The 23,318-nt window shown below is 31.4% G+C and overlaps 2 protein-coding genes across 5 annotated transcripts in view; one reads left to right on the forward strand and one right to left on the reverse strand.

Annotated features, from left to right (window-relative positions):
• The window catches only part of LOC143056712 (phosphoinositide 3-kinase regulatory subunit 4-like), a 52,528-nt gene extending 50,337 nt beyond the window's left edge, over positions 1-2,191 (forward strand). For 3 of the 4 annotated variants that reach the window (XM_076229859.1, XM_076229861.1, XM_076229862.1), the window contains exons 34-35: positions 525-585; positions 1,799-2,141. In XM_076229859.1, the coding sequence (XP_076085974.1) occupies positions 525-585; positions 1,799-2,003 (266 nt within the window). In that variant the 3' untranslated portion in view covers positions 2,004-2,141. Of the gene's footprint in view, positions 1-524; positions 586-1,798 lie in introns of all 4 variants that reach the window. The other variant, XM_076229860.1, reaches the window with a different exon arrangement.
• A 13,052-nt stretch (positions 2,192-15,243) lies between these two features.
• On the reverse strand, positions 15,244-23,197 carry LOC143056662 (uncharacterized). Its single transcript, XM_076229821.1, has 5 exons — positions 22,874-23,197; positions 21,319-21,532; positions 20,298-20,473; positions 18,102-19,159; positions 15,244-17,101 (listed from the first exon to the last, which is right to left on the reverse strand). Exons 1-4 carry the CDS (start codon positions 22,970-22,972, stop codon positions 18,107-18,109), a joined length of 1,542 nt encoding a protein of 513 aa, XP_076085936.1. The 5' UTR covers positions 22,973-23,197; the 3' UTR covers positions 15,244-17,101; positions 18,102-18,106.
• Positions 23,198-23,318: the final 121 nt, after the last annotated feature.

Here is a 23,318-nt window from a genome sequence, read left to right on the forward strand (position 1 = left end):
AGCATGGCTCCTGCTGCCATGGACCCTGGTCATCAGCCAAGTGTTAGCTACAGGTAATTATCATGCTAATTCTTACATCATGGCTCCTGCTGCCATGGACCCTGGTCATCAGCCAAGTGTGAGCTACAGGTAATTATCATGCTAATTCTTACATCATGGCTCCTGCTGCCATGAACCCTGGTCATCAGCCAAGTGTTAGCTACAGGTAATTATCCTACTAATTCTTACATCATGGCTCCTGCTGCCATGGACCCTGGTCATCAACCAAGTGTTAGCTACAGGTAATTATCCAGCTAATTCTTACATCATGGCTCCTGCTGCCATGGACCCTGGTCAGCAGCCAAGTGTTAGCTACAGGTAATTATCCTACTAATTCTTACATCATGGCTCCTGCTGCCATGAACCCTGGTCATCAACCAAGTGTTAGCTACAGGTAATTATCCTACTAATTCTTACATCATGGCTCCTGCTGCCATGGACCCTGGTCATCAGCCAAGTGTTAGCTACAGGTAATTATCATGCTTATTCTTACATCATGGCCCCTGCTGCCATGGACCCTGGTCATCAACCAAGTGTTAGCTACAGGTAATTATCCTACTAATTCTTACATCATGGCCCCTGCTGCCATGGACCCTGGTCATCAGCCAAGTGTTAGCTACAGGTAATTATCATGCCAATTCTTACATCATGGCCCCTGCTGTCATGGACCCTGGTCATCAACGAAGTGTAAGCTACAGGTAAGTTTTATTTCCGTGGCAACCTAGTTAGTAATGAGACAAAAAGACAATTAGAGTTCAGCATACAGGCTTTAACAATAAGAGTTTTGTCACTAAAATGCATAATGTAACAATATTTTAGTTTAACTCTGGCTTACTGGTATAAACATGGGTGTGACTTATCTTTTTATTGATAATACCAATGTCTGGATAAATCTTCAATCAAACAGTATTTTTAAAGATAATACCGTACTTGAAATTTAATAATTATTTTGTGCATTTATTTTTTTCAATTTTTCAAAAATGAAAAATTAGTTATTGTGTTTCAGGAAAACAAATATATGTAATGATCTCGTAATAGTAGTTATTATTTTTGCAATACACATTAAGGTGGCTCATGGGTACAAAAATTTTAGCAAAAAATTAAACCTTTATTTTTTCATTACAAATTTTATTTATTACACTATTAGTTGTTACTTTATGATATGGTACAAAAAACAACCCAAAAAAATTATTTGGTTTGGCCCCAGATGACTTTAAAAATTGAAAAAGCTCCAAATTATCTCCCTTTGGTGCAAAAATGACATTTTTTGGCCTTAAATTTGAAATATCTTTTTTAACTCATCGGTGACCTATATTTTTTATTATTGTTTTCAAATAAGCTGTACATAAACTAAATAATTGTAAAATTTAAGCGATTTCTTATATTAGGTTATTTTTTTATTTCAATATTTCCTCTTTTTCTCCTATTAGTTCAACAGAAAAAAAGGACATTAACAAAAATGTATGCTTCTTCTAGAGGCAGATTTTAGCTTAAATGAACGGTGACCCCATTTTTTTATTTCATTTTTCTTTTAAGTATATGATAAAGTTCATTTATGAAAAAATATAGCGAAATCCTATATTAGAAAAAAAAATTCATTTATACCCAGGAGCCCCCTTAAGTCTCATTATTTGCACTAAATAAAATTCCCAATAATTTCTCGATTTACAGGACAATAGATATGCATGGTTGTAAGACCTATGAGATGTTACATAAAAATGTACAAACATTTATATAATTTAGTATCTTTTTCTTTCAGATCTCGTCTAATTGAGGGCACAGAAGTCATTATAGAAACATATACCAAAAAACAGACTTTGACAAATGAAGACATTCCGCGCTGTGGACCAGACACTCCTGCCATAGGACATCATGATGTCATCAGTGATATAAATACATGTATGGCTTCTCAGTGTCTGGTGATAACAGGGTCTAGAGATGGGGTTGTTAAAGTCTGGAAATGACATTAAATTATTCCAGGTCAAATGTAAAACTAAAGGTCACAAGGACTTGGGAATAATGTTTAAATATTTAATGTGAAGGTCAAAGGTCTAATGTTAACCAAAGGTCGCAAGGACAGTGCAATATGTGGTTCCTGTGAAATAAACTGTTATGCCAAATATCAGTATTTTTTATATTAAAATAACATTGTATTATATTTGTCTTTCTGTTTAATTGGTGGCATGTTTTATAGAGACATATATTCTTTTTCACTGGTAATGGTTCAATTCAGAAGTTGTAATCCATTCTGGAACATCACCTTTTGGGCATTCCCATTATGCTTTGTTTTGGACATTCCCATTATGCTTTACTTTTGACATTCCAATATTTACTTTTGACATTCCAATTATGCTTTACTTTGGTCATTCCAATTATGCTTTACTTTGGACATTCAAATTATGCTCTGTTTTGGACATTCCTGTTATGCTTTACTTTTGACATTCCAAATATGCTCTGTTTTGGACATTCCAATTATGCTCTGTTTTGGACATTGCTATTATGCTCTATTTTTGACATTCCTATTATGCTCTGTTTTTGGACTTTCCAATAATGATTTGTTTCTAACATTCCTGTAATGTGCTGTTTTTTTTTTTATCATTGCCAGAATGCACTGTTTTGGACATTCTCATTATGCACTTCCTTTGCAATTCTACAATGCACTGTTTTGGACATTCTCATTATGCACTTTCTTTGCAATTCAACAACGCCCTGTTTTGAACATTCCCATTATGAATTTTTTATGGCTCCGCAGTGAGGTTATTGGTTCCATATAGTTTTACCCTTGTCCGAAATTTCGTTATTCCGAAATTCCGTAATTATGTAATTCCAAAATTCTGTAATTTCGTCATTCTGTTATTCTGCAATAAACCATTAGACAGTTTTTTTTCTAAATGCCTTCAGCTGTTGGGCTGAATTTTGGTATTCGAGTACACGGTGATGAGTTACATATCAAGTTTAAGTTTTGTTCCGTTCTGCCAATTTGATGAAATTACTGGCTTTGGACTTTGATAAATTGTTGAAAATCATAGTTATACAGACTTTTTTCTCAACTCTTTCAAATATTGGGCTGATTTTTTGGTATGTGAGTTACTCATGATGAGTGACAGATCAAGCTTAAGTTTCGCTCTGAAACGTTAAAATTTTTTGCCAAAATTAAGGGTTTACAACTTTGAAAATTGTTGAAAATCCCAGTTATATACAGACTTTTTCTATTCACCTGATGCTCAAATGAAAAAAAAGGCTAAAGAGCCTGTGTCACTCACCTTGGTCTATGTTAATATTAAACAAAGAATGCAGTTGGATTCATGACAAAATTGTGTTTTGGTGATAGTGATGTGTTTGTACTGAACATTCTTGCTGCTACAATTATCTCTATCTATAATGAACTTGAGCAGATCCAGTAAAACCCCTTTTTGGTCCCAAATTATAGCAGTTTTACAAAATTGTTATAATGTAAACTTTTAATTATTCATTGGACAGTTGAATGCTTCTTCTACTTAAATTTGGGCTAATTTTGACAAAACAATGCACATATATCGGGTGCTTGCACCAGTAAATCATGCTAAATTACTGAAATCTTTACAATTCTGGCATTTTAGTTAAATTTAAGACGGTTTTCGTTTAAAACGAAAGTGGCCGCATTCGTGTTCATCCTTAATATTTAAATGTAAGTTGTATTTTCTGATAATAAATAACATATATAAAGGTTGAGGATGAACACGGATGCGGCCACTTTTGTCTTTGACAAAAACCATCTAAAAATGACATTTTTCGGCATATTTGGAAGATTTTTCATATTTCAGCTTTAATTGGTATGTTTTTTATGACTAAATCAGTTAAAATCTTTCACATAAACTACTTGATTCAAATAAAATAGACACTTAAGTGTTTAAATAGTGGTCAAAATCTTTCCTCAGATGAACATGGGGCCAAAATCGGTCCTTACCGGACCTATACCTTTGTAAATTTTTACTAACCTTCCACTGAAACTACTGGGCCAAGTTCATTATAGATAGAGATAATTGTAAGCAGTAAGAATGTTCAGTAAAGTAAGATGAACAAACACATCACTATCACCAAAACACAATTTTGCCATGAATCCATCTGCATCTTTGTTAAGTATTCACATAGACCAAGGTGAGCGACACCGCCTCTTTAGAGCCTCTAGTTTAAACTAGTTCCCCAATAATGATTGTGTCCAAGTTTGGTTAAATTTTACCCAGTAGTTTCAGAGGAGAAGATTTTTGTAAAAGTTAACAGACGACGACGACAACAGATGACAGACGCAAAGTGATGAGAAAAGCTCACTTGGCACTTCGGGCCAGGTGAGCAAATAGAAAAGGACAAATAAAAAACAAAGTTAAGAGCACTGAGGACTTAATATTCTGAAAAAGTTTTTCAAATACAGCTTTAGTAATCTATCGGAAAGAAGCGTGTCATCTGGGATGGTTATACCCTTGGGTATTAGACCCCCCCTATCAGCAGGAGCATGAACTAAGTTGTTGTAGATTAACTCATCAAATGTATTTTATAACATTTGAGATACAATTATTGTATAGAAAAAGATCAAATAAAACTTTTGAAAACCAAAATTTTATGTATTTAGTAAATTTAATAAAATCAACGGTACCAATTTTCTTGCACCAGATGCACATTTTGATAGTACTAAAATATTACCGAAAAATATAAGAATTGTAATAAAGCCAAATAAAATATTCACCCAATTCTATCAATTATATAGTCTTTTAATAACCTTAGTTTTCTTGCATTAACATCGCTACTTGTTATGAATATATTACACTTTTACTGATTAATATAAATATTAAAATACTAGTACTAATATCATTGCACAACTTCATGAGCAGACCACGCTAAAATTAATCACCCGAATTACCTTAGGTCTTTTTGTTTAGCAAGATTGTCCAGGTCAGATTTTTTAACAGTATCATGAAGAATTTGTTTATATCCTTTAAATCTGAATGAATACTTCCAGACTTACAAGACCCTCTATGCTCTCCTCTAACAAATCTGTGAAAGTTCTTTTGTCACGCTTGGTGGATTTCCTTGCTTAGCTTTTTGTTGATCCTTCTTTATTACAAATAAAGACTTAACTGTTTTATTTCCATCTTTGTTCTTAATTTCCTTATTGTCCTTGGTGTTTATTTTATTGGCCAGAGGTGATGGCATGTTTAAGATTGCACTTTTAATACACTGAATAGTTATCACTCAAAACTTTTTTCACTTAGAAAAAAGTTTCTACAAACTATATCTTTCACAGATTGAAACTATTTCGATAATTAAGCTAAAATCCTGGTTGTATTCCAAAAATTAAACTTTCTGGTATAACTTTTATCTCATTAAAATAAAAATAAAACTGCCAAAACTGCAGAGCTAGTTTAATCACAACTGACGGCTGTCTTTGTTAGTAATTGTGATATCTTTAGCACGGCTGTTTTGGTGCACAATGTTTAGGTTATTAAAATGTTGCAGTTTTACAATAAAAAAAAAACACCTGTAAAAATATGTTTAAAAATGTTGACTATGTAAAAGATGTGTTATTTTAAAGCGACTAAATCCAGTTGATTAATCACAACTATTTTCAATATTTATTTTGATAAAACATAACTAGGTTTGTTTCAAATAAATTTCATGAAATAAAATACAATTAAATCAACATCTATATGTAAATGAAACGTCTGATTTTAACTGACCAGACTGGAGAGCCTTGATGCTGCACTTATGCCATTACACTTATCGTATTTAGCAGCTCCTTCTAAAATCCGCATTCCATTGTATGTGTAACCAATTCCCCCAAAAAATAACTGCATTCACGGATTCATCTATAAAACATTTAGAACCACCTTCTTAAAGTGAAAACTGAACATGTCTAAGTCGTTCCAATGATTGTTTACATGATGAAATGTCATGTCGATGGTAATATCATAGAAAGTTAAGGAAATGTGCAAAAAGTAACGGATGAAAGAACATGAAGAAGGTATACTTCCTTGTAACATCTGTTAGTAGTTCTTGTGGAATTATTAAAGAATTTTTTTCAAAGATAAAAGGATGAACTGTTCATGACTTTATTATTGTATGAAGTTTTTCATTTTTCATAAGACGCGGGACGTATTTTTGAATAAGACTCAATGTCTGTATAACTGAAATTTCTAAAATAGATTTTTTCGTCGCTAAATTTCTGCAGTGTATATGTTATCACAGTTAATTAGGCTATGTAATTTTTATGAACATAGAAGAAAGAAGCTAAGTTCAGGAATCCTGACAATGCATCCGAATGTAAATTGATAACCAAAATACTAAGATCGTGTTTATAAATGTAGTGCTGTTTCTTTCCTGAGCTATCTTTGTATTGTGTTTGTTCTTGAACCTCAATAGATGCTTCTGATATTTTTAAAGCCAATAAACCTCTAGATAAAGCAGTTCTGGATCTATGTGCAACATTATACAACAGTCTAAAAATTCCATGTGATTGGCGTTCTATACGAAAAGTACAAAACACCCGCATTTCTTGTCTTAAGAATCTGATGTTATTGCATATTGAGGATTCAGTGATTTAGGAAGGCTGGCTTTTATAATCTTGTCGGGTCTCCGAAGATACAAAACCATTAATTCCTTGTTCATATACATTCGTAAGTATGATGATTAATTGTTCTTCGTTTTGAGTATTGAATCTTAGATAGAACAAATTATTGGGAGGAATAAAATAATGTTACAATATTCTGTATCTTAGACAGTAGAGAATTCTTTGAAGACAACCCCTGAAACATGTCAACAGGTCTTCATTCATATGTGTTTGATTCTTCTGAAATCCAAATATAAGTGTTTTTCTACTAGTTCCTTCCGCAAGATTTTTTAACATAGCATACCATAATAATTGTGTATGGCTGAAGGAAAATGTAAGAAATTGTTCAGCTACAGAGAAAGAAATTCGCCATTTTAGATGTTCAATTATGGATCCTTTACAGCCAATTGGAACCAATAGCACCCCACTAAATACAATTTTTGAAATGATTTCAGATGAAGGCCATGTTGTACGTGGTCTGCTAATCCATTGTGTTGCTTTACATATTTATTTGTTGTACTTTAAACACAAAGCAATATCAACAGTGTCATTCTCGTCGGATTTTCCCCGGACAAAGATGTAGAAAATATGTTTGTTTGTTACATTCTAATAGTTTTGTTTATACAGTTCATTTGAAAGCATAATATATCCCAGATGATTTTTATGAAACATATTCGGAGTTATCATTTTCTTTTGATTTAAAAGCCATAATTGTACAAATAGTAAGGGATCTTATTGGCGAAAGCTGTAGCAAAGATACATAATGGTGTCCATGCTCTGAACGAATGTTGTGAAAAACATTTAACTTAGTACATATTATACTACTTCTATTTAATCATAAGGATCTTGAAATATTCACTTCTGTATTGATTAATTTTTATGCTTATTTTCCCTCTTTTTTGCTCATTATTTTTTCCACTTATTTGAAAAAAATTAAAACAACACGTTTGATAATTTCTTGCGTCTGAAGCGCTTTTCTGGACTTACCTTCACCAGGAACGCTCAAATCTAAACATTTGAAATCCGAAGATGTATTAGTACTGAAACCGTTGAAGAGCTGTATGTCAAAATTACCTAAATTATACAGCCAAATCCATCTATTAAAAGCCAACTTTGCCTGATTGAATTTAAACCTTAATTTCTCAATAATTTCAAAATAAATTTATAATCGGCCAATTTTAGTAAAGATTGCTTATTCATGTCAGTACCAAAGTACTGACTACTGAACTTATGATATCCTCGTGGACTGATTGTAAACGAGCATAGATATCGACCCAGTGATGTAAAAAAATGAAACAACATGTTAAATAATTTATTGCGTCCGAAGCGCTTTCCTGGATATACCTTCATCAGGAACGCTCAAAGCCAAACATTTGAAATCCGGAGATGTATACACTCACGTGCTCTATATTCTCTATTTTCTGTTAGCATATTTAAGCATATTCTCAACTGTTATCTCCTTTCTACAATCAACTTGAGCAAGGCATTCACTTTTGTCATCTATATCTCGAAAAGTTAAGATGTCAGTTTAAGGCAGAAACATTGCAATATTGTGTAGTCGTATTTTGTGTTGCTCACCTGATATTTCCCTCGGTTTTAGTTTGTTACCCCGATTTTGTTTTTCTTCCATGGATTTATGAGTTTTGAACAACGGTATACTACTGTTGCCTTTGATTGGAGCTTAACATTCAGCATTGTCACTAATTATAAAACCCTTTCGTCAAAACTACTTAAATAATTATGTAATTATTATTGTTTTGAACAAAATATGTGTCTACATGAAAGACTTTTCCCTTGCATTTAATTGTATTGTTTCGGAAAGTTGCAATCGACTTGACCCGGATAAAGAACAAGACTTTTGACTGCCGCTGGAAATGATGGATTGATGGGTAGAGATAGAAAAAATGGAAATCTCAGAGATATAATATGGTTTTTGCCAGTTTTTTTTGGTTGTGATGTATATTCACTTCATCAACAGAATTATTAAATCTTCACAATATGATGCAAGGTTAAGGTCTCCTACTATGACTGCAAAACTTGCCAATCATATAACACAATGGTGTTGGAACAATTTAATTTTATAGTATGGTACTTCAACTTATTCATATGGGTCGGCGGCGGTCTTCATTTCTGCTATCAATGTTAAGGCTCGTTTTTCTCATTCATGTTTGGCCTATTTCTTTTTAAGTATACTTCAGTATCTTTTAAGATTTTTTAACAATTCTTTATTCTTATTTTCTGTGAACGCCATTTGTGTCTACCCCTTTTTTTGCCCATTGTTCTCGGTTTTGAAATCCTCATCACCACTCACTTATGTCACTGGTCGAACTCCGAAACAGCGGTTACGTCCTCTTTACTACGCTACGTTGACTTTAACCACTGCCACCAACTCCTAACGCTAGCGTAGGTTTTTTTCAACATTCTTGAAAAAAAATTAAATATGTCCAAATTGTTTTTATTTGTATGGAATTTTATACTATATTAATAATTGAATACAGATTTTAAAGACTACAATATAAGCTAGCAGTAATTTTTAGAAAATGATATTTTAAACTGGAGATATATTTTGGTGTATGTATACTTATATGACCCTTGTCAAATCCAACATGGATGTTACAGAGACGATACGGAACGTACAATGTCAGCTGTACCCACAGTTGACACTGAAACATGAACAAATTTCCTCCATAGAAAACATTCTCCAGGGAAATAATATTATAGTCAATCTGCCTGTTGGGTTTGGAAAGAGTATAATATTCCATTTGTTGCCCAGTGAGTATATTAATTCCATCAACTATTTATATTGAACTAAATTATCAAACAAATTATGAAACATGGTGGAAATATATATTTTTGTACACTCACTATAACTTTTATTATAATTCGGTCTTGACGGCTCTTTTAAATATTTGTCCAGTCCTAAATCGGGTTCGGAACACCACCTAACAAAAAGAATCGCTCAGGCCTGAAATCAGTCACTGCCCCTCGGCTCAGACAAGGGCCAAGTCTGCAAGTGATCATTTATTATATATTAAAAAGAAAAACATAAACATTCAATGTAGATGAGTTCAAATAATTGTGAGGTCACACGGGCAAGGCTATTTTATCTTCAAAAATACAGATGTGTGCCCTTTTGTAACAAAAATGGGTTTTTACAACAAAATTGAAATGTACCCCTAAATATAAGAAGTATATATATGAAGGGTTGTTCCCAACCTGTTAATTTGTGGTTTAGTTATATAATGGTAGCACTCCACTATTCACCGTAAGAAAATAAAATTAAAATTGAACCACAAAATGTTTTATCATTCTCTATTCCTGGCTTTCTAATACATTAACCTTAGCTGTTTGAGTTATACATGGGTATCCGGTCGTTCCGGACCCAAACCGATCCGGCCTCAAGTCAATCCGGCCCAAAGTCAATCCGGCCCACGTTGATCCCGGCCGATAATAAAATATGAATAAACTATATTCACTATATGGAGGAATTTGTGACAAATTTGAACAGTATATATAAACGAAATCATTAGTCTATAATTGGTTTGTTTATTCAACAATTGTCTGATGATTGTGAACTAAGGTAATGCCACTTGTAATCACTAAATTCAATCAAATCATGGCCGGGGTTGTATATAATAAATCATAAACATTTATGAATTACAATTAATATATATCTTTATTTTTATTCCTTATCCTTATAAATTTTTTTTTGAGGGGCCGTATCGACTTTAAATATGGCCCGGATCGATGTGGGACCGGATCGACCCGAAAGCTTATACATGTGCATATGTATGTAATGAGTATCTTCCAAAGATTTTCAAAAGTTAAAATGGTGAAAAATAATTCCTCTATGTGTATTCAATTTCATGGCAACATTCTGCATTTATTTACCATGGAATATTACGAAAAGGGGGTGAAAATGTCACATATCCCCCATAAAATTTCAATTTTGAACTGAACTAGAATTACAATGCCTTTGAGCGTTTCCTTTTCAGAAACTCTTGACAGTAATCTACCTTATGACATGATCAAATAAAAAATGGGTCTATTTCGCCTCATTATTTTTCTTAATATACATGTATAATCACAAAGTTTGTTCCCCCCAAAAAATTGAAAAAGAACGTTACAATATATGCTGGACCAATGTTTGGTATGGATATGCAAATACCGACTGACATACAGGAAACAGCCTCTATTACATACATTACATAATCTTCATGTTCATATAAATTAATCCTCAGCTATATATCCAAACAAGAATTTTATTGCATCTTGCTCTCTTATTTCAAAAATCCACAGGCGCCAAAATGGGAAAATACATGTACACACCTATCTGTAAGAGTGCTTCCTGTAACACGATTTGATAGATATACTGAATAATTGTTTCCATATTTTTGTTTGTATCCAAGTATAACCACATTGGATGCCATACGTGGAGCAGGATTTTCTTACCTTTCCTGGGCACCTTAGATCACCACCAGTTTTTGTTAGGCTGGTGTTCTGTGTAGGGTTTATCTTGTGTTTTTGATATACATGTAACTGTTGTTTGTCAATTTTGCATTTCATGTTTTTAGCCATTGTATTTTCAGTTCATTTTTGAATTGTTGGAATTTTATTATACCCCCGCTTTAAAAAAGGGGGGGTATACTGTTTTACCTCTGTCTGTCCGTCAGTCCGTCCGTCAGTCCGTCAGTCAGTCCGTCCCATGAAACTTTCGTCACATTTTTCTCAGGAACTACACATCCACCCTTTCTGTAATTTGGTATCAACATTTATATATGTCAGCCATACCGTGTGATGCGTTTTCAGATTCATCACTTGACAACTTCCTGTTTACCGAACACTTGTATGATTTTACACATGATAGCCAAGTTGAAAATTTTCGTCACATTTTTCTCAGGAACTACAATACAAGGATTTCTGAAATTTGGTTTCAGGGTTTATCTAAGTCAGCTATACCGTGTGATGCGTTTTCAGATTGATCACTTGACAACTTCCTGTTTACCGAACACTTGTATGATTTTACACATGATAGCCAAGTTGAAAATTTTCGTCACATTTTTCTCAGGAACTACAATACAAGGACTTCTGAAATTTGGTTTCAGGATTTATATAAGTCAGCTATACCGTGTGATGCGTTTTCAGATTCATCACTCGACAACTTCCTGTTTACCGAACACTTGCATATTTTTACACTATTAATATTATCCACTTGCGGCGGGGGTATCATCAGTGAGCAGTAGCTCGCAGTTTCACTTGTTATCTCTTTGGTATTTTAGCGATTCAGCCAACCTCTCTTACACAAGACCAAGCAATTTTGGGGACATCTTGAAACTAAGCAAATTTTATTTTGAATCATCAATATGATAAATCAAAAATATGGACAACTATTGTGACTACAGCTCACATATTTGATAGGGGCTCTGGGCTACTAAAATGTATGCTTCTGAATAATAATAATAATAATAATAATGATTAAGCTCTATAGATTTTTTCCTATGGGGTTAGTTCATGCAAACGGCCAACAGATTCTACATACAAAAAATATTACTTGCAGTTGTATATCTCTGAATGTTTATATTTTTTAAAGAAATATTTGAAGACCTTGGAAGAGTGCAGAATAAGGTATTGGTGGTGTCTCCTCTAAATGCCATTATGGAAGATCAATGTAAAAAATTGAACAAGATTAATGTTAAGGTTGTTCAGCTTAGCCAGAAGTGCCAGATCATTGAGAACAACAAAGACAGCTGTGAAAATGGTATGTATTCATGGTATTATCAATATGTACATGATGAATATATAGCAACCAAACAATATACAAAATGTAGCATAAAACAATAACATCAAGAAGGCAACATATACTTTTTTGCATTTGTTTCTAAACAATACCTGATTCTGAATAAGAAGGAATTATTTTATAATGTTTTCATTATTAGCAATTCTGAATTTAAATGTTAAAATAACTTTAATAATTTGAGTTTATTTTCTGTAATAAGTTCAGTATGGGAAAGACCTCTTTATTATAATTGAGGTTTATCTTTTTCTGCCGAAATGAAACATTAACTTGATTAATGACAAATCAACTGTCTGAGAAACTAAGAAAATTTTCACATTTATTACTGTATTATTTAAGAAATATTAAATACTCAAAAGTGAAAAAGATTCTCCTCATATTGGTGCCTTTATCTTCATTTTTAAATGGATATTGGCATTGATGTACATTGAAGGGTTGCGTGATGCATGGGATCGAATCCCTTTGAGGTCAAGCCCTTACTTCTCAAACTGAACAAATTACTTATCTATGTATATAATATAGTCATACAGGAATCACTTAGTGCCAGTATCATTCTGACACACCCTGAGGGACTGTTAGTTGCAGAAAATGGTGTTAAATTGTTACGAGCATTGGAGGGAAAAGTTGGCGCAATTGTCATTGATGAATGTCACAAAATTGATGACTGGTAATTCAGAAGTTTCCATTGTTGAACATTAGATTTTTTTAAAGGCTTTTGTATTTTGTATAATTTCTGAAATTGTTATTGAAAGTTAAAATGTTATTTGTTAGTTATTTTGTAGTTTTATGCACACTATTGCAGTACAGATTACCAGTAGCCATAAAATCACTTTTATCAGAACGCTGATAATTTAACAAAATTAATTTAATTCAATTTCAAGTGGAATACATTATTCTTTTCGATTTATTACTGATTTATAGCCTGGTTGGCATGTTTACACAGAAGAAATTTTAAGGTAACATTATGGACTAAGGGAAATAACTCAATTTGAAATGTCAATTTTTTTTTTTTTTTTTTATAATAACAAAAAGTTGTTAACTTGAGCCTTTCATAACTTCTCTTTGAACAAGGAAAACAATTTTATTAGTTTTTGGAACGTACTTTGGTTTCTTAAGTGTTTCAGTTGTTGTAATTTCAAAGTTTTGAAAGTTAACTTGGTTTGTTATAGAAATTTCCAATGTTGTTAACAAGAGGTTTTCCAACCACCCTATTTTAATCATATGTATTTGCACAAGGTTTTTTTTTAACAGATATATAACTTGTTACAGTATCTATAGGTACAATACATTAAATCATAAATTTACGTTGAGTACACAATAATTGTTTATTCACTATTTTATACATGTACAAATACTATTAATTCATATTTGAACAAACATCAAAATAAATAGAGTCACAGATAGAAAACCAATTTATTCATACATGCACCACATACAAATAATTACAATCACAGATTTTTTTTCTTTCTAATTCATATAATCACTATATCACATTCCATTTCATATGATTGAAGGCAATATTTATTTACATAGTTTCTTAGATAAAGTTAATATACCCTGTTTTAAACATGTAAAACAGATTGTAAAATTCTTTATATTATACCTATTATTACATTTAACATCACAGTCAAGCAATAAATCAACACATTAATGCACATCAATGTAGCAGCATATTCAGTCAAAATGGTATCTCATTAAATTAAATATTATCACTTTAAATCAATAAAGCACCACATTCAACAACAAAAAAACAACACATTCAGTTATAATAAAATAACACTCAATCTATATAGTATCACAATCAATTTAAAAAGCATTATATTCTAATAAAACAGCAGCCCATTCAATCAAAATAGTATCGTTATTAAAAAAAAGTATTACATTCAATTTAACAACATTGCATTCAATCAAAATACATGTAGCATTAAAATCAATATAACAGCATTGCCTGCAATCAAAATAGCATTACATTTAATCAGAATATATTACATTCAATCAAAATAGCATTACATTCAATCAGAATATATTACATTCAATATAATAGCATTACATTCAATCAAATTAACATTACATTGATTCAAATAGCATCACACTCATACAATCAAAATAGCATATTCATTCAAAATAGAATGACACTCTATCAAAATAACATCATACTCAATTAACGCTGAATAACATTGAATCAAAAAAGCATAACACTTAAGTTAGTTAAGAGCATCACATTCAATTAAAATTTATTGACAGCAACCCAACAATTACTTGTCAGATTCATATAAATTTCATGGGCTGAACAATAAATCTCAATACCATCACATTCATTAAATAGTATTGCATTCAAGCTTAATATCATCACATTCAGTAGAATAGTATTACATTCAATTTAAATCACATTCAGTAGAATAGTATTGCATTCGATTAAAATATCACATTCAGTAGAATAGTATTGCATTCAAGCTTAATATCTTCACATTCAGTAGAATAATATTGCATTCAATTAAAATATCACATTCAGTAGAATAGTATTGCATTCAAGCTTAATATCTTCACATTTAGTAAAATAGTATTACATTCAAGCTAAACATGCTAAATATCATCACATTCATTAGAATAGTATTGCATTCAATTTAAATCACATTCAGTAGAATAGTATTGCATTCAATTCAAATCACATTCAGAAAAATAGTATTCAATTAATTCTAAATACAATCACATTCATTTGACATTTTATAGATACAAATGTAGTATTCAATTAATTCTAAATAGCATCACATTAAGTTAAAAAGAAGTATCAACAAATCTTAATATCATCACATTCATTAAAATAGAATTACATTCAATTTAAGTACCATTACATTCAGTAAAATTTATATAGCATCACATTCAGTTAAATGGAATCATCAGTACAAAACAGTACCTGTCATCAGCAGTATAAATGCTTTTGATTATAAAATATATACCGGTAATGTAACATAATTTGTGTAACACACACACACACAGGATTGATTTTAAAGTTAGACTGTTCACAGTATTTTCTAAATATACTTATATTACAAACAACATAAAAAAAACATAAGTTATTTAGTTTTAGTCTTATTATTCACTTTACCCATTATATAAAACATGTTTTTATTTTTCAGGGGAAGAGAATTCAGAAAAAGTTTTTCAGAATTAGTAGTTCTGAAATCTTTTTTCAACAATGTCCCTATAGCATGTTTAAGTGGAACACTAACAGGAAAACATATAAATGCTTTATCCAAGCAGTTGCTTATAAGCAATTTTAAAGTCATTTCTGTAAGTCCTGAAAAAACTAATTTAAAACTCATGGTATGTGAAAAGGTTAAAGGCACCTCTTATGAAAAAATAGAAAACATTTATAAGAGTCAAATTGACCAGTTACTTGTTGAGAGAAATAATTTTCCTGTAACTTTAATGTTTATGCCAATGGAATACATTGCACATGCTATGAGCTATGCTTATTATGCATTCGGTGGAGTAAGCAAAATTACAGTAAATAATGCTGTTTTTGGTTGCCTATACTCAAATCAAGATACTGAAGTTTTGACTTGTATTATCACAGATCTCCAGAGTGTTCAACCTCGTTTTAGGCTTGTTTTTACAACAACAGTAGTTGGTATGGGTTTTGACCCTCCCTCAGTGACCCAGGTTATCCATTGCAAACCACCAAGAAGTTTAACAAATTACCTTCAGGAAATTGGGAGAGCTGGAAGGAGAGGTCAAATGTCAACTGCAACTTTATACTATACAAATATGGACTTAGCAAAAAACCTACCAGGAATTCAAGACGACATTTTATGCTATTGTAGGCATAAGGCCTGTTATCGAGAATGTCTCTTGAAAATATTTGGATACAAAAAATCAAGTAATAGTCCTGAAGGTTGTTTGTGTTGTAGTTTTTGTTCATTACAATGTAGGTGTGAAAACTGTCAGTTGGTAAGAGTAGTTGATGAAATGAACTTGTAAATACATTTTGGTCATGATAAATTTAAGGTGACTAGGGGATATTACATTGATAAATTAGAAGTATAAATCACTTTAACTGTTAAAAATTTTTAAAGAATGTGGCCTGTTTGAAAATCAAATGGTAACTCTAAGAGTACTGTTTATTTGTATTGAAACAATAGGGGTAATAGATGCTTAAAAAAAATGACAAATAAAAAAAAATAGGTGACATTTCTAGAATCATTCCAAACCTGAAATACACATTAAATAGTTTTACTAAATATAGAATATGTTTTTTTTCACATTTGTTTTGAGAATTCATATCTTGGAGGAAAGGGGAGACAATTGGCAAGGGAAATAAGTTATCTACATCTAATTATTACATTTGCATTGTTATCAATGTCTGTGATAACATATAACATTATAAGTCCAATAGTAACAGATAAAAAAATCAATATACAATCCATCAATGTTCTATAAAAGTAAGAAAATAAAAAATCTAGTAATAACTACAATGTTCTACAGTTTAAACAAGACATGAAGGGATAATTGACTACACTGATTGTACAGGGATGTCTGCAGGACATTTTAAATTTATAGTGTATAACTGTAATTCATTACGGTAACTCTGAATAATTTGTAACATTACATGACAAGTATTTACGCCTCTTCATCATGTAAGACTACTTCTTTTTACATATTGCAGGTCATCTTGCACTAAGTTATTACTGAAATTATAAAAACAAATATTTTCATCAACACATTTGTAATGTATATCTCTATGTTTGTATATGTAAAATATAATATAAATGATACCAGTAAATAATGTAAATGATACTTTTAAATGAATATTCTAAACTGCCATATAAGTGCAGCTCAGTATGACTTACTCCAGTTTTTGTATTTCTCATTGTCTTAACCATTCAATGAAATAACCATATCTTTGAATAATTTAATTTTGGATGTAACGTGTCTTCTGATTGGCTTATGTTAGTTTGTTAGGAGCCCATACACATAATTTAGTCATGTGACCGTGACGTCATCAACGTTTTTTCATTGCTTAAAATGGTTTAAAATGGAATTTAGAATTTAATTATAAAGAAATGACTGTAATATTTTTTCTGTCTATTCGAAATAACATAAAAAATGTGGTGCACACTGTTAAATAACCCGCTACACACGTTATTCAGTGTGCACCACATTTTTTTTGTGTTATTTCTTCATAGACAGTCATTCCTTAAATACTATTAACATTTTTGCAATCAAGATTTAACAAACCATGACTTAGCAATTCCATTATCTCTTCTATAATGACTTCATTACATATCTAGATATTGCATCTGTGATTTTTGTGCAGTTACATTGCATTGACTGTATAGCAACTTGTTTTTGTGGATGACTTGGTGTTTTCATGAAATTTGATAATTGAGTTCAATAAAGAATATAAGTTTGCTCAAATGTTATCTTTTTTGCATCAAATAAATTTTTTTTTTTTTATTTGGAACAGTTTTGGTTATTGCAGTAGATAATTTTTTTTTTAAATGTTGGACCAACCTCCTCTTCTACCTGTTTCTAAGCCATGTTACTAGTATTATAAATTTTCAAGACAATAAAATTAAAATGAGGGATGTGTCAAAGGGACAACAACCCCACCAAAGAACAGCAGAAGCTCACAAATAATGTACGGTGATTTTATATCATCAATACCATACATTAAGTTGGAATTACCTGGATCAAAGAGGAATATCTGGAATTTCATCATCATCCTCTTCATCATCAGTACCAATGTCTGCATCTTCCTCGTTAACTACAGGTATGTATCCTCTGCCCACCCTACCTAGCATCACATTCAAGTCAATGTCCATTTTGATCCTATCTACATTTGCAGAAGGCTGACATGGTAAATTAGGGAAAGAACATTTTCTATCATTAGTATTTGAAAATGGTCTCATTTTTCTCAAACTTTCTCTAACAACTTTGATATCCTCTGTAGATATAATTTTACTGTGTCTTGAAGCTTTTTTTGCAATGTTGTGTTCAGCATCAAAATTCCTGCATATTTGTGAAATAACTGGTGCTGCTGCAGTAACAGCAGAAATAGCTGTTTCAGTTTTATTGGCGCCCAGACCCCTGATCAACTCTTTTTGATTCCTTACGGAATGCTCCTGTACCAAATCGGCCTCGATGTTATTGCCTTGTCCACCTCTCAAATTCACCATACTGCCTTCCAACACTCTAAGTTTTTCCAAAGGAGAAAGAAAACAGGTTACCTTAGTAATGTAATCTACACATTCAAATAAGTATTTTGAAAGGCAAGAATGTGCATAAAAAATTGGAATGCACACTTTCAGGTTTGGAATGATTCTAGAAATGTCACCTTCTTTTACAGTGTCCTCCATTTGTAGGTAGTGTAATCCCCTAATTGTTAAATTTGTACTGTAATTAAATAATTCGTCATTGCTTTCTGAAGGTACCCCTGTACGCATAACATCAAATTTATGAAGTATTTCACCTGATAATTCCATCATTTTGTTTTCTTTGGTAAGTCTGCTTGCCTTGCTGATATTTTGTGGATAAGCTGTAGTGTTTTCGATATTAATATTAAAGAGTTCAAATGCCTGTTCTCGAATAAGCTCCCTTACTATAAGTTTAAAAAATTCGCTGTGGGAATTGAAGTGACCCTTCACCTTGCCATTTACATCAGTCTTCTTCAGTCTGTTTCTCCAAAATGCCAAGGTACCTAACTTGTCTATGGAATCCATTTTGTAAAGTGCTTTAAAAGTTTTCTGTCAAAAAAATTGGAATTTAATTATTCTGAGATTGAGTAGCATTATACTGTTTTCATTGGATATGACAATCACATGATTCAACTGTTATTTTACAAATCTGACGCATTGTTTCTATTTCTTCATATATTGATCCCATGTTACGAATTATATGTATATTATTGATCAATGTAAAAAAAATCTTGCTAGATTTAGATTTGAGACATCATGAGACACTTAACAAACACAGAGGAAGTGCAACATCAGATAAGAAAATTTGCAAGTTTATCATGAGATTTCAAGAATTTTATGTTTAATACAGATGATAATAATACAAGAATGGTAATGCAACAAACTATGCAGTTATTAAAACAAATTGAATTTTCAATTTCATTTTTAATTTCTTGCATGATACAGTTGAAAAAAATGCAGATCCATATATAAGCATATAAATAAGGCATTGACCTCGTTAAAAGTTCACAACTGATATACATGCCTTAACAAAGTCTTTGTCTATAGATATATATTAGTATGGCGTTCATTATCACTGGACTAGTATATATTTGTTTAGGGGCCAGCTGAAGGACACCTCCGGGTGCGGGAATTTCTCGCTACATTGAAGACCTGTTGGTGACCCTCTGCTGTTGTTTTTTATTTGGTCGGGTTGTTGTCTCTTTGACACATTCCCCATTTCCATTCTCAATTTTATAATAAATATGTTTTCATGTTTGAGGACTATGTACCCATGTGTTCATTCAATACTAAAGATATGGAAATTTTATAGAAAATCAACATACTTTTCCACTTGGTACTCTCATATTTTGCAATTCTTACTTGATAGAGAGAGGATTATTATTTTCATGTTGCAATGCTAGGAATATTTAGTCACATGTTAGGATTTTCATGTTGTCATTTGTTTACTTATTATTTGCTATTGTAGACTAGTTATGTTTTATAACATTTTTTATTGCGCTCAACCCTTCCACCGAAACCGAACTCTATAGAAAAGCTGTAATGCTAAGGTATCATTTGTGATTTCAATTGCAACCAATTTTAACAAGAGTAAAATCTGACCCCATTATTTGAGGTAATATTTGGCCAAACCATCACTAATTATGGCTGCATTCTATAATTAAAAAGATATTTTATTCATACAAACTTCTAAGTAATCTTGCTTAAGATGCCACAGCTCAATAACAACTGGTCTCAAATGGTCAAGTCTTCCCGATGTTGTTGGAGACATGAGACGTAGTTTTTTTGCGCCTTCAAATCTGACTTTGGTTAGTTGGTCACCAGATGCAATAACTCCAAATTCATCTAACATTTCAACTGTTCCTGAATAAAAATGTAGAAGAACTTTACATATTCGTTTTTGATTATTTTTTTTTTGCAGATAAATCAGGCCATATATAACATCATTTTGTTTTTTTGCTGCCTTTTACTACTGGATATGTGGTGTGTGCTTTTTCATTGCTTTCATTGTTGAAGGCAATACGATGAATTAAATCGTTTACTTTCTGTTCGTGCTTTTTCACATATCCTGAGTGGTGTAAGGAAAATATTTCTCCTCACCAGTGAAATATCAATTTTCAGCAAATAAGTGGTATAGAAATTTAAAACTGACGTTTAATTTTCTTAATTTCTATTGAAGTTCCTATTGTGACGACAAGAAAAAAGATGTCCATGTTTGAAAAACATCAAAATGTGTATAATTTTGTTAATATTGCAACAATTTCAGTTTTGAAAATGAACAACTTTAAAATTTAGGGAATCAAAATAGCATTACATTCAAAATAATAACATTACATTCAATATATTAGCATTACTTTCAATTTATCAGTAATTCATATATTTTCCCTTTGATCTTACTGCCTAATATTTTCGAGTATCAACGTACTGGCTGTATCACTGAAAATATCAGGCAACACATTGTGTGACGTCATAATTACCGTTAAACAGAATAATAGGTAGTTTCGTTTTTGATACTGACTATATCATGTGAAATATCTTAACTCGCCCTAAGGGGCTCGTCTTGATATTCCACAGGATACAGTCAGTATCAAAAACGAAACTACCTATTATTCTGTATATAACAGCATTACATTCAGTCAAAATAATATTACATTAATTCAAATAAACACTAACAGTAATTAAGTGAGTTACAACTGACAACAACAAACCATGGGATTCCTGAAATGTTTTTTGCAGTAGTTTCTCATAAGAATCCATGATATCAAGAATATCTTCATATTTGGCCTCATTTTTGTGTTGGATCGGTAACTGGAACACTTGGCTTTTTTGGGACATTCCAGCACTATAGCCATGGTTTATGTGTACTGGTACTACTGTTGACATCCATTTAAATTGATCCAATGTACTCAAAATTCTTGCAATCTGAAAGTAAATAGCTTTCTCCTCAACTTTTCCACACAACTAAAAACTTCAACATTAATTCTTGAATAAAATATATTAGATAAGAACAGTTTACAAGATAAACAAGAAATTCATTATACTTTTAATACCATCTATTTACTAGTCAATGAAGAATTAATAACTTATATCAAATGATAATGTCAGTCAGTTAATACTTTGTGGTATACAATGATGGAACCAAAATTTCCAAACAAAATTTCATATTTTCAAAATTTGTAAGAAATCCTGTTTTAGTAAAACAAAGCTTTACCAAATTTTAATAAGTCATTTTCTCGGAGTTGATAAACATAATTACAAAGACTCCCTTAGACCACACTCAAAATGCAAATGAACAGGTTTTTTTTTAATGTTTATATTCTCAAAGTCACAATGAACCTGCTTCCTAGATTGTTAAACAGTTTTCTGTTTCACAAGTTGCGAAGCTATAAGCAAAGCTGAGCTGTTTTCGTGCAATATTCAAGCATAAGCTATAATTACATAGAATTCAACCTTTTGGAAATTTGTATAGGTAATATTTAGCTCTTTATATTAAACATAAAATATATAGGAAATTTTAAGAGAATGATTTGTCATAATATTCCAAAAGGTTAATTTCTATTAGTAACTGTTAAATGTTATATAAAGTAGCATTGTACTTATTCTGGTCTCCCGTTGGGGTCGATCCAACTTACACTAACATGTGTATTCACCTGATAAAGACTCTGTTTGTACAATTTTCATGTTAGTGCTAAAGCTTGGAAAGGCAAAATATAAATGCAGTGGAAATGTTAAGCAGCAATTGTAAGCTAGTTGAGTTTAACTATTTCTATAAAACTGACCAAACTACTGTAAATTCAGATATTCATGGTGTTATTAAAACTTAAATAAAAAATTGAAACATCATTCCAGTTTTGAATATAATATCCTTTGGCATCCACATTTAAGAAATACAGAAATAAATTTTCTATTAAGGTAAGTAACTTAAAACTCTGAATTTACATATATTTTGTAAGTGCAATTAAGCTGAAAAGAAGGATAAAGACAAAAAGCCACCACCATTAATGTAAGCATGTTAGATGTTAGTTGAAAACTGATATACATCTAAGCATTTTTTATAAGCAGAAAAGCATGCATGTGTTTATATACTTACCATTTCAAACTGCTTATCTCCACAATGAGATAAAAGAAATATTCGAACAAAGTTGTGTATAAATAAAATCAAAAAGGTTTTTTTCCTTTCTAAAATTAAAGTAGGATAAAATTTACAAAACAATTTCAACATTATTTATCAATTACTTTATATTCATCTATTTAAATTATTACCAATATTGAATATGAATATTTCATGTTGTCAATTTCTGCTTCTGTTAGTTTTAAAACATCTCTATTAACTTCAGGAATTAAAGGGGTTCTGTTGTCCATGTCTACAGATGATAACCTGCTAGTTAAGGCATTCGAGGCAAATAAATGCAAATCTGTATTTCCTTTATCTATTGATACACATCGACTTTTAATGTAGATGTCCAGATTATCACCAGTAATTTTTAGCAGTGGCTTTTCCTTCAAATAATCACACAGAGCTTTATGGCTGATTTCTCCTGCTTCTTTTATCAATCTCTGCTTACTGGTTGGTGACAATGTTACACCTACTCTATTCAATCTAGTAATAAGCTATGAAACAAAACAAAATGTGCATCTTTCATTGAAATGATATATAAGTGCTAAAAGTAATAAATAAATCAAACACATTTTGGACAGAAGACACTAT

The sequence above is a fragment of the Mytilus galloprovincialis genome, chromosome 13 (assembly GCF_965363235.1).
Source record: "Mytilus galloprovincialis chromosome 13, xbMytGall1.hap1.1, whole genome shotgun sequence".
In the NCBI taxonomy this organism is placed as follows: domain Eukaryota; kingdom Metazoa; phylum Mollusca; class Bivalvia; order Mytilida; family Mytilidae; genus Mytilus; species Mytilus galloprovincialis.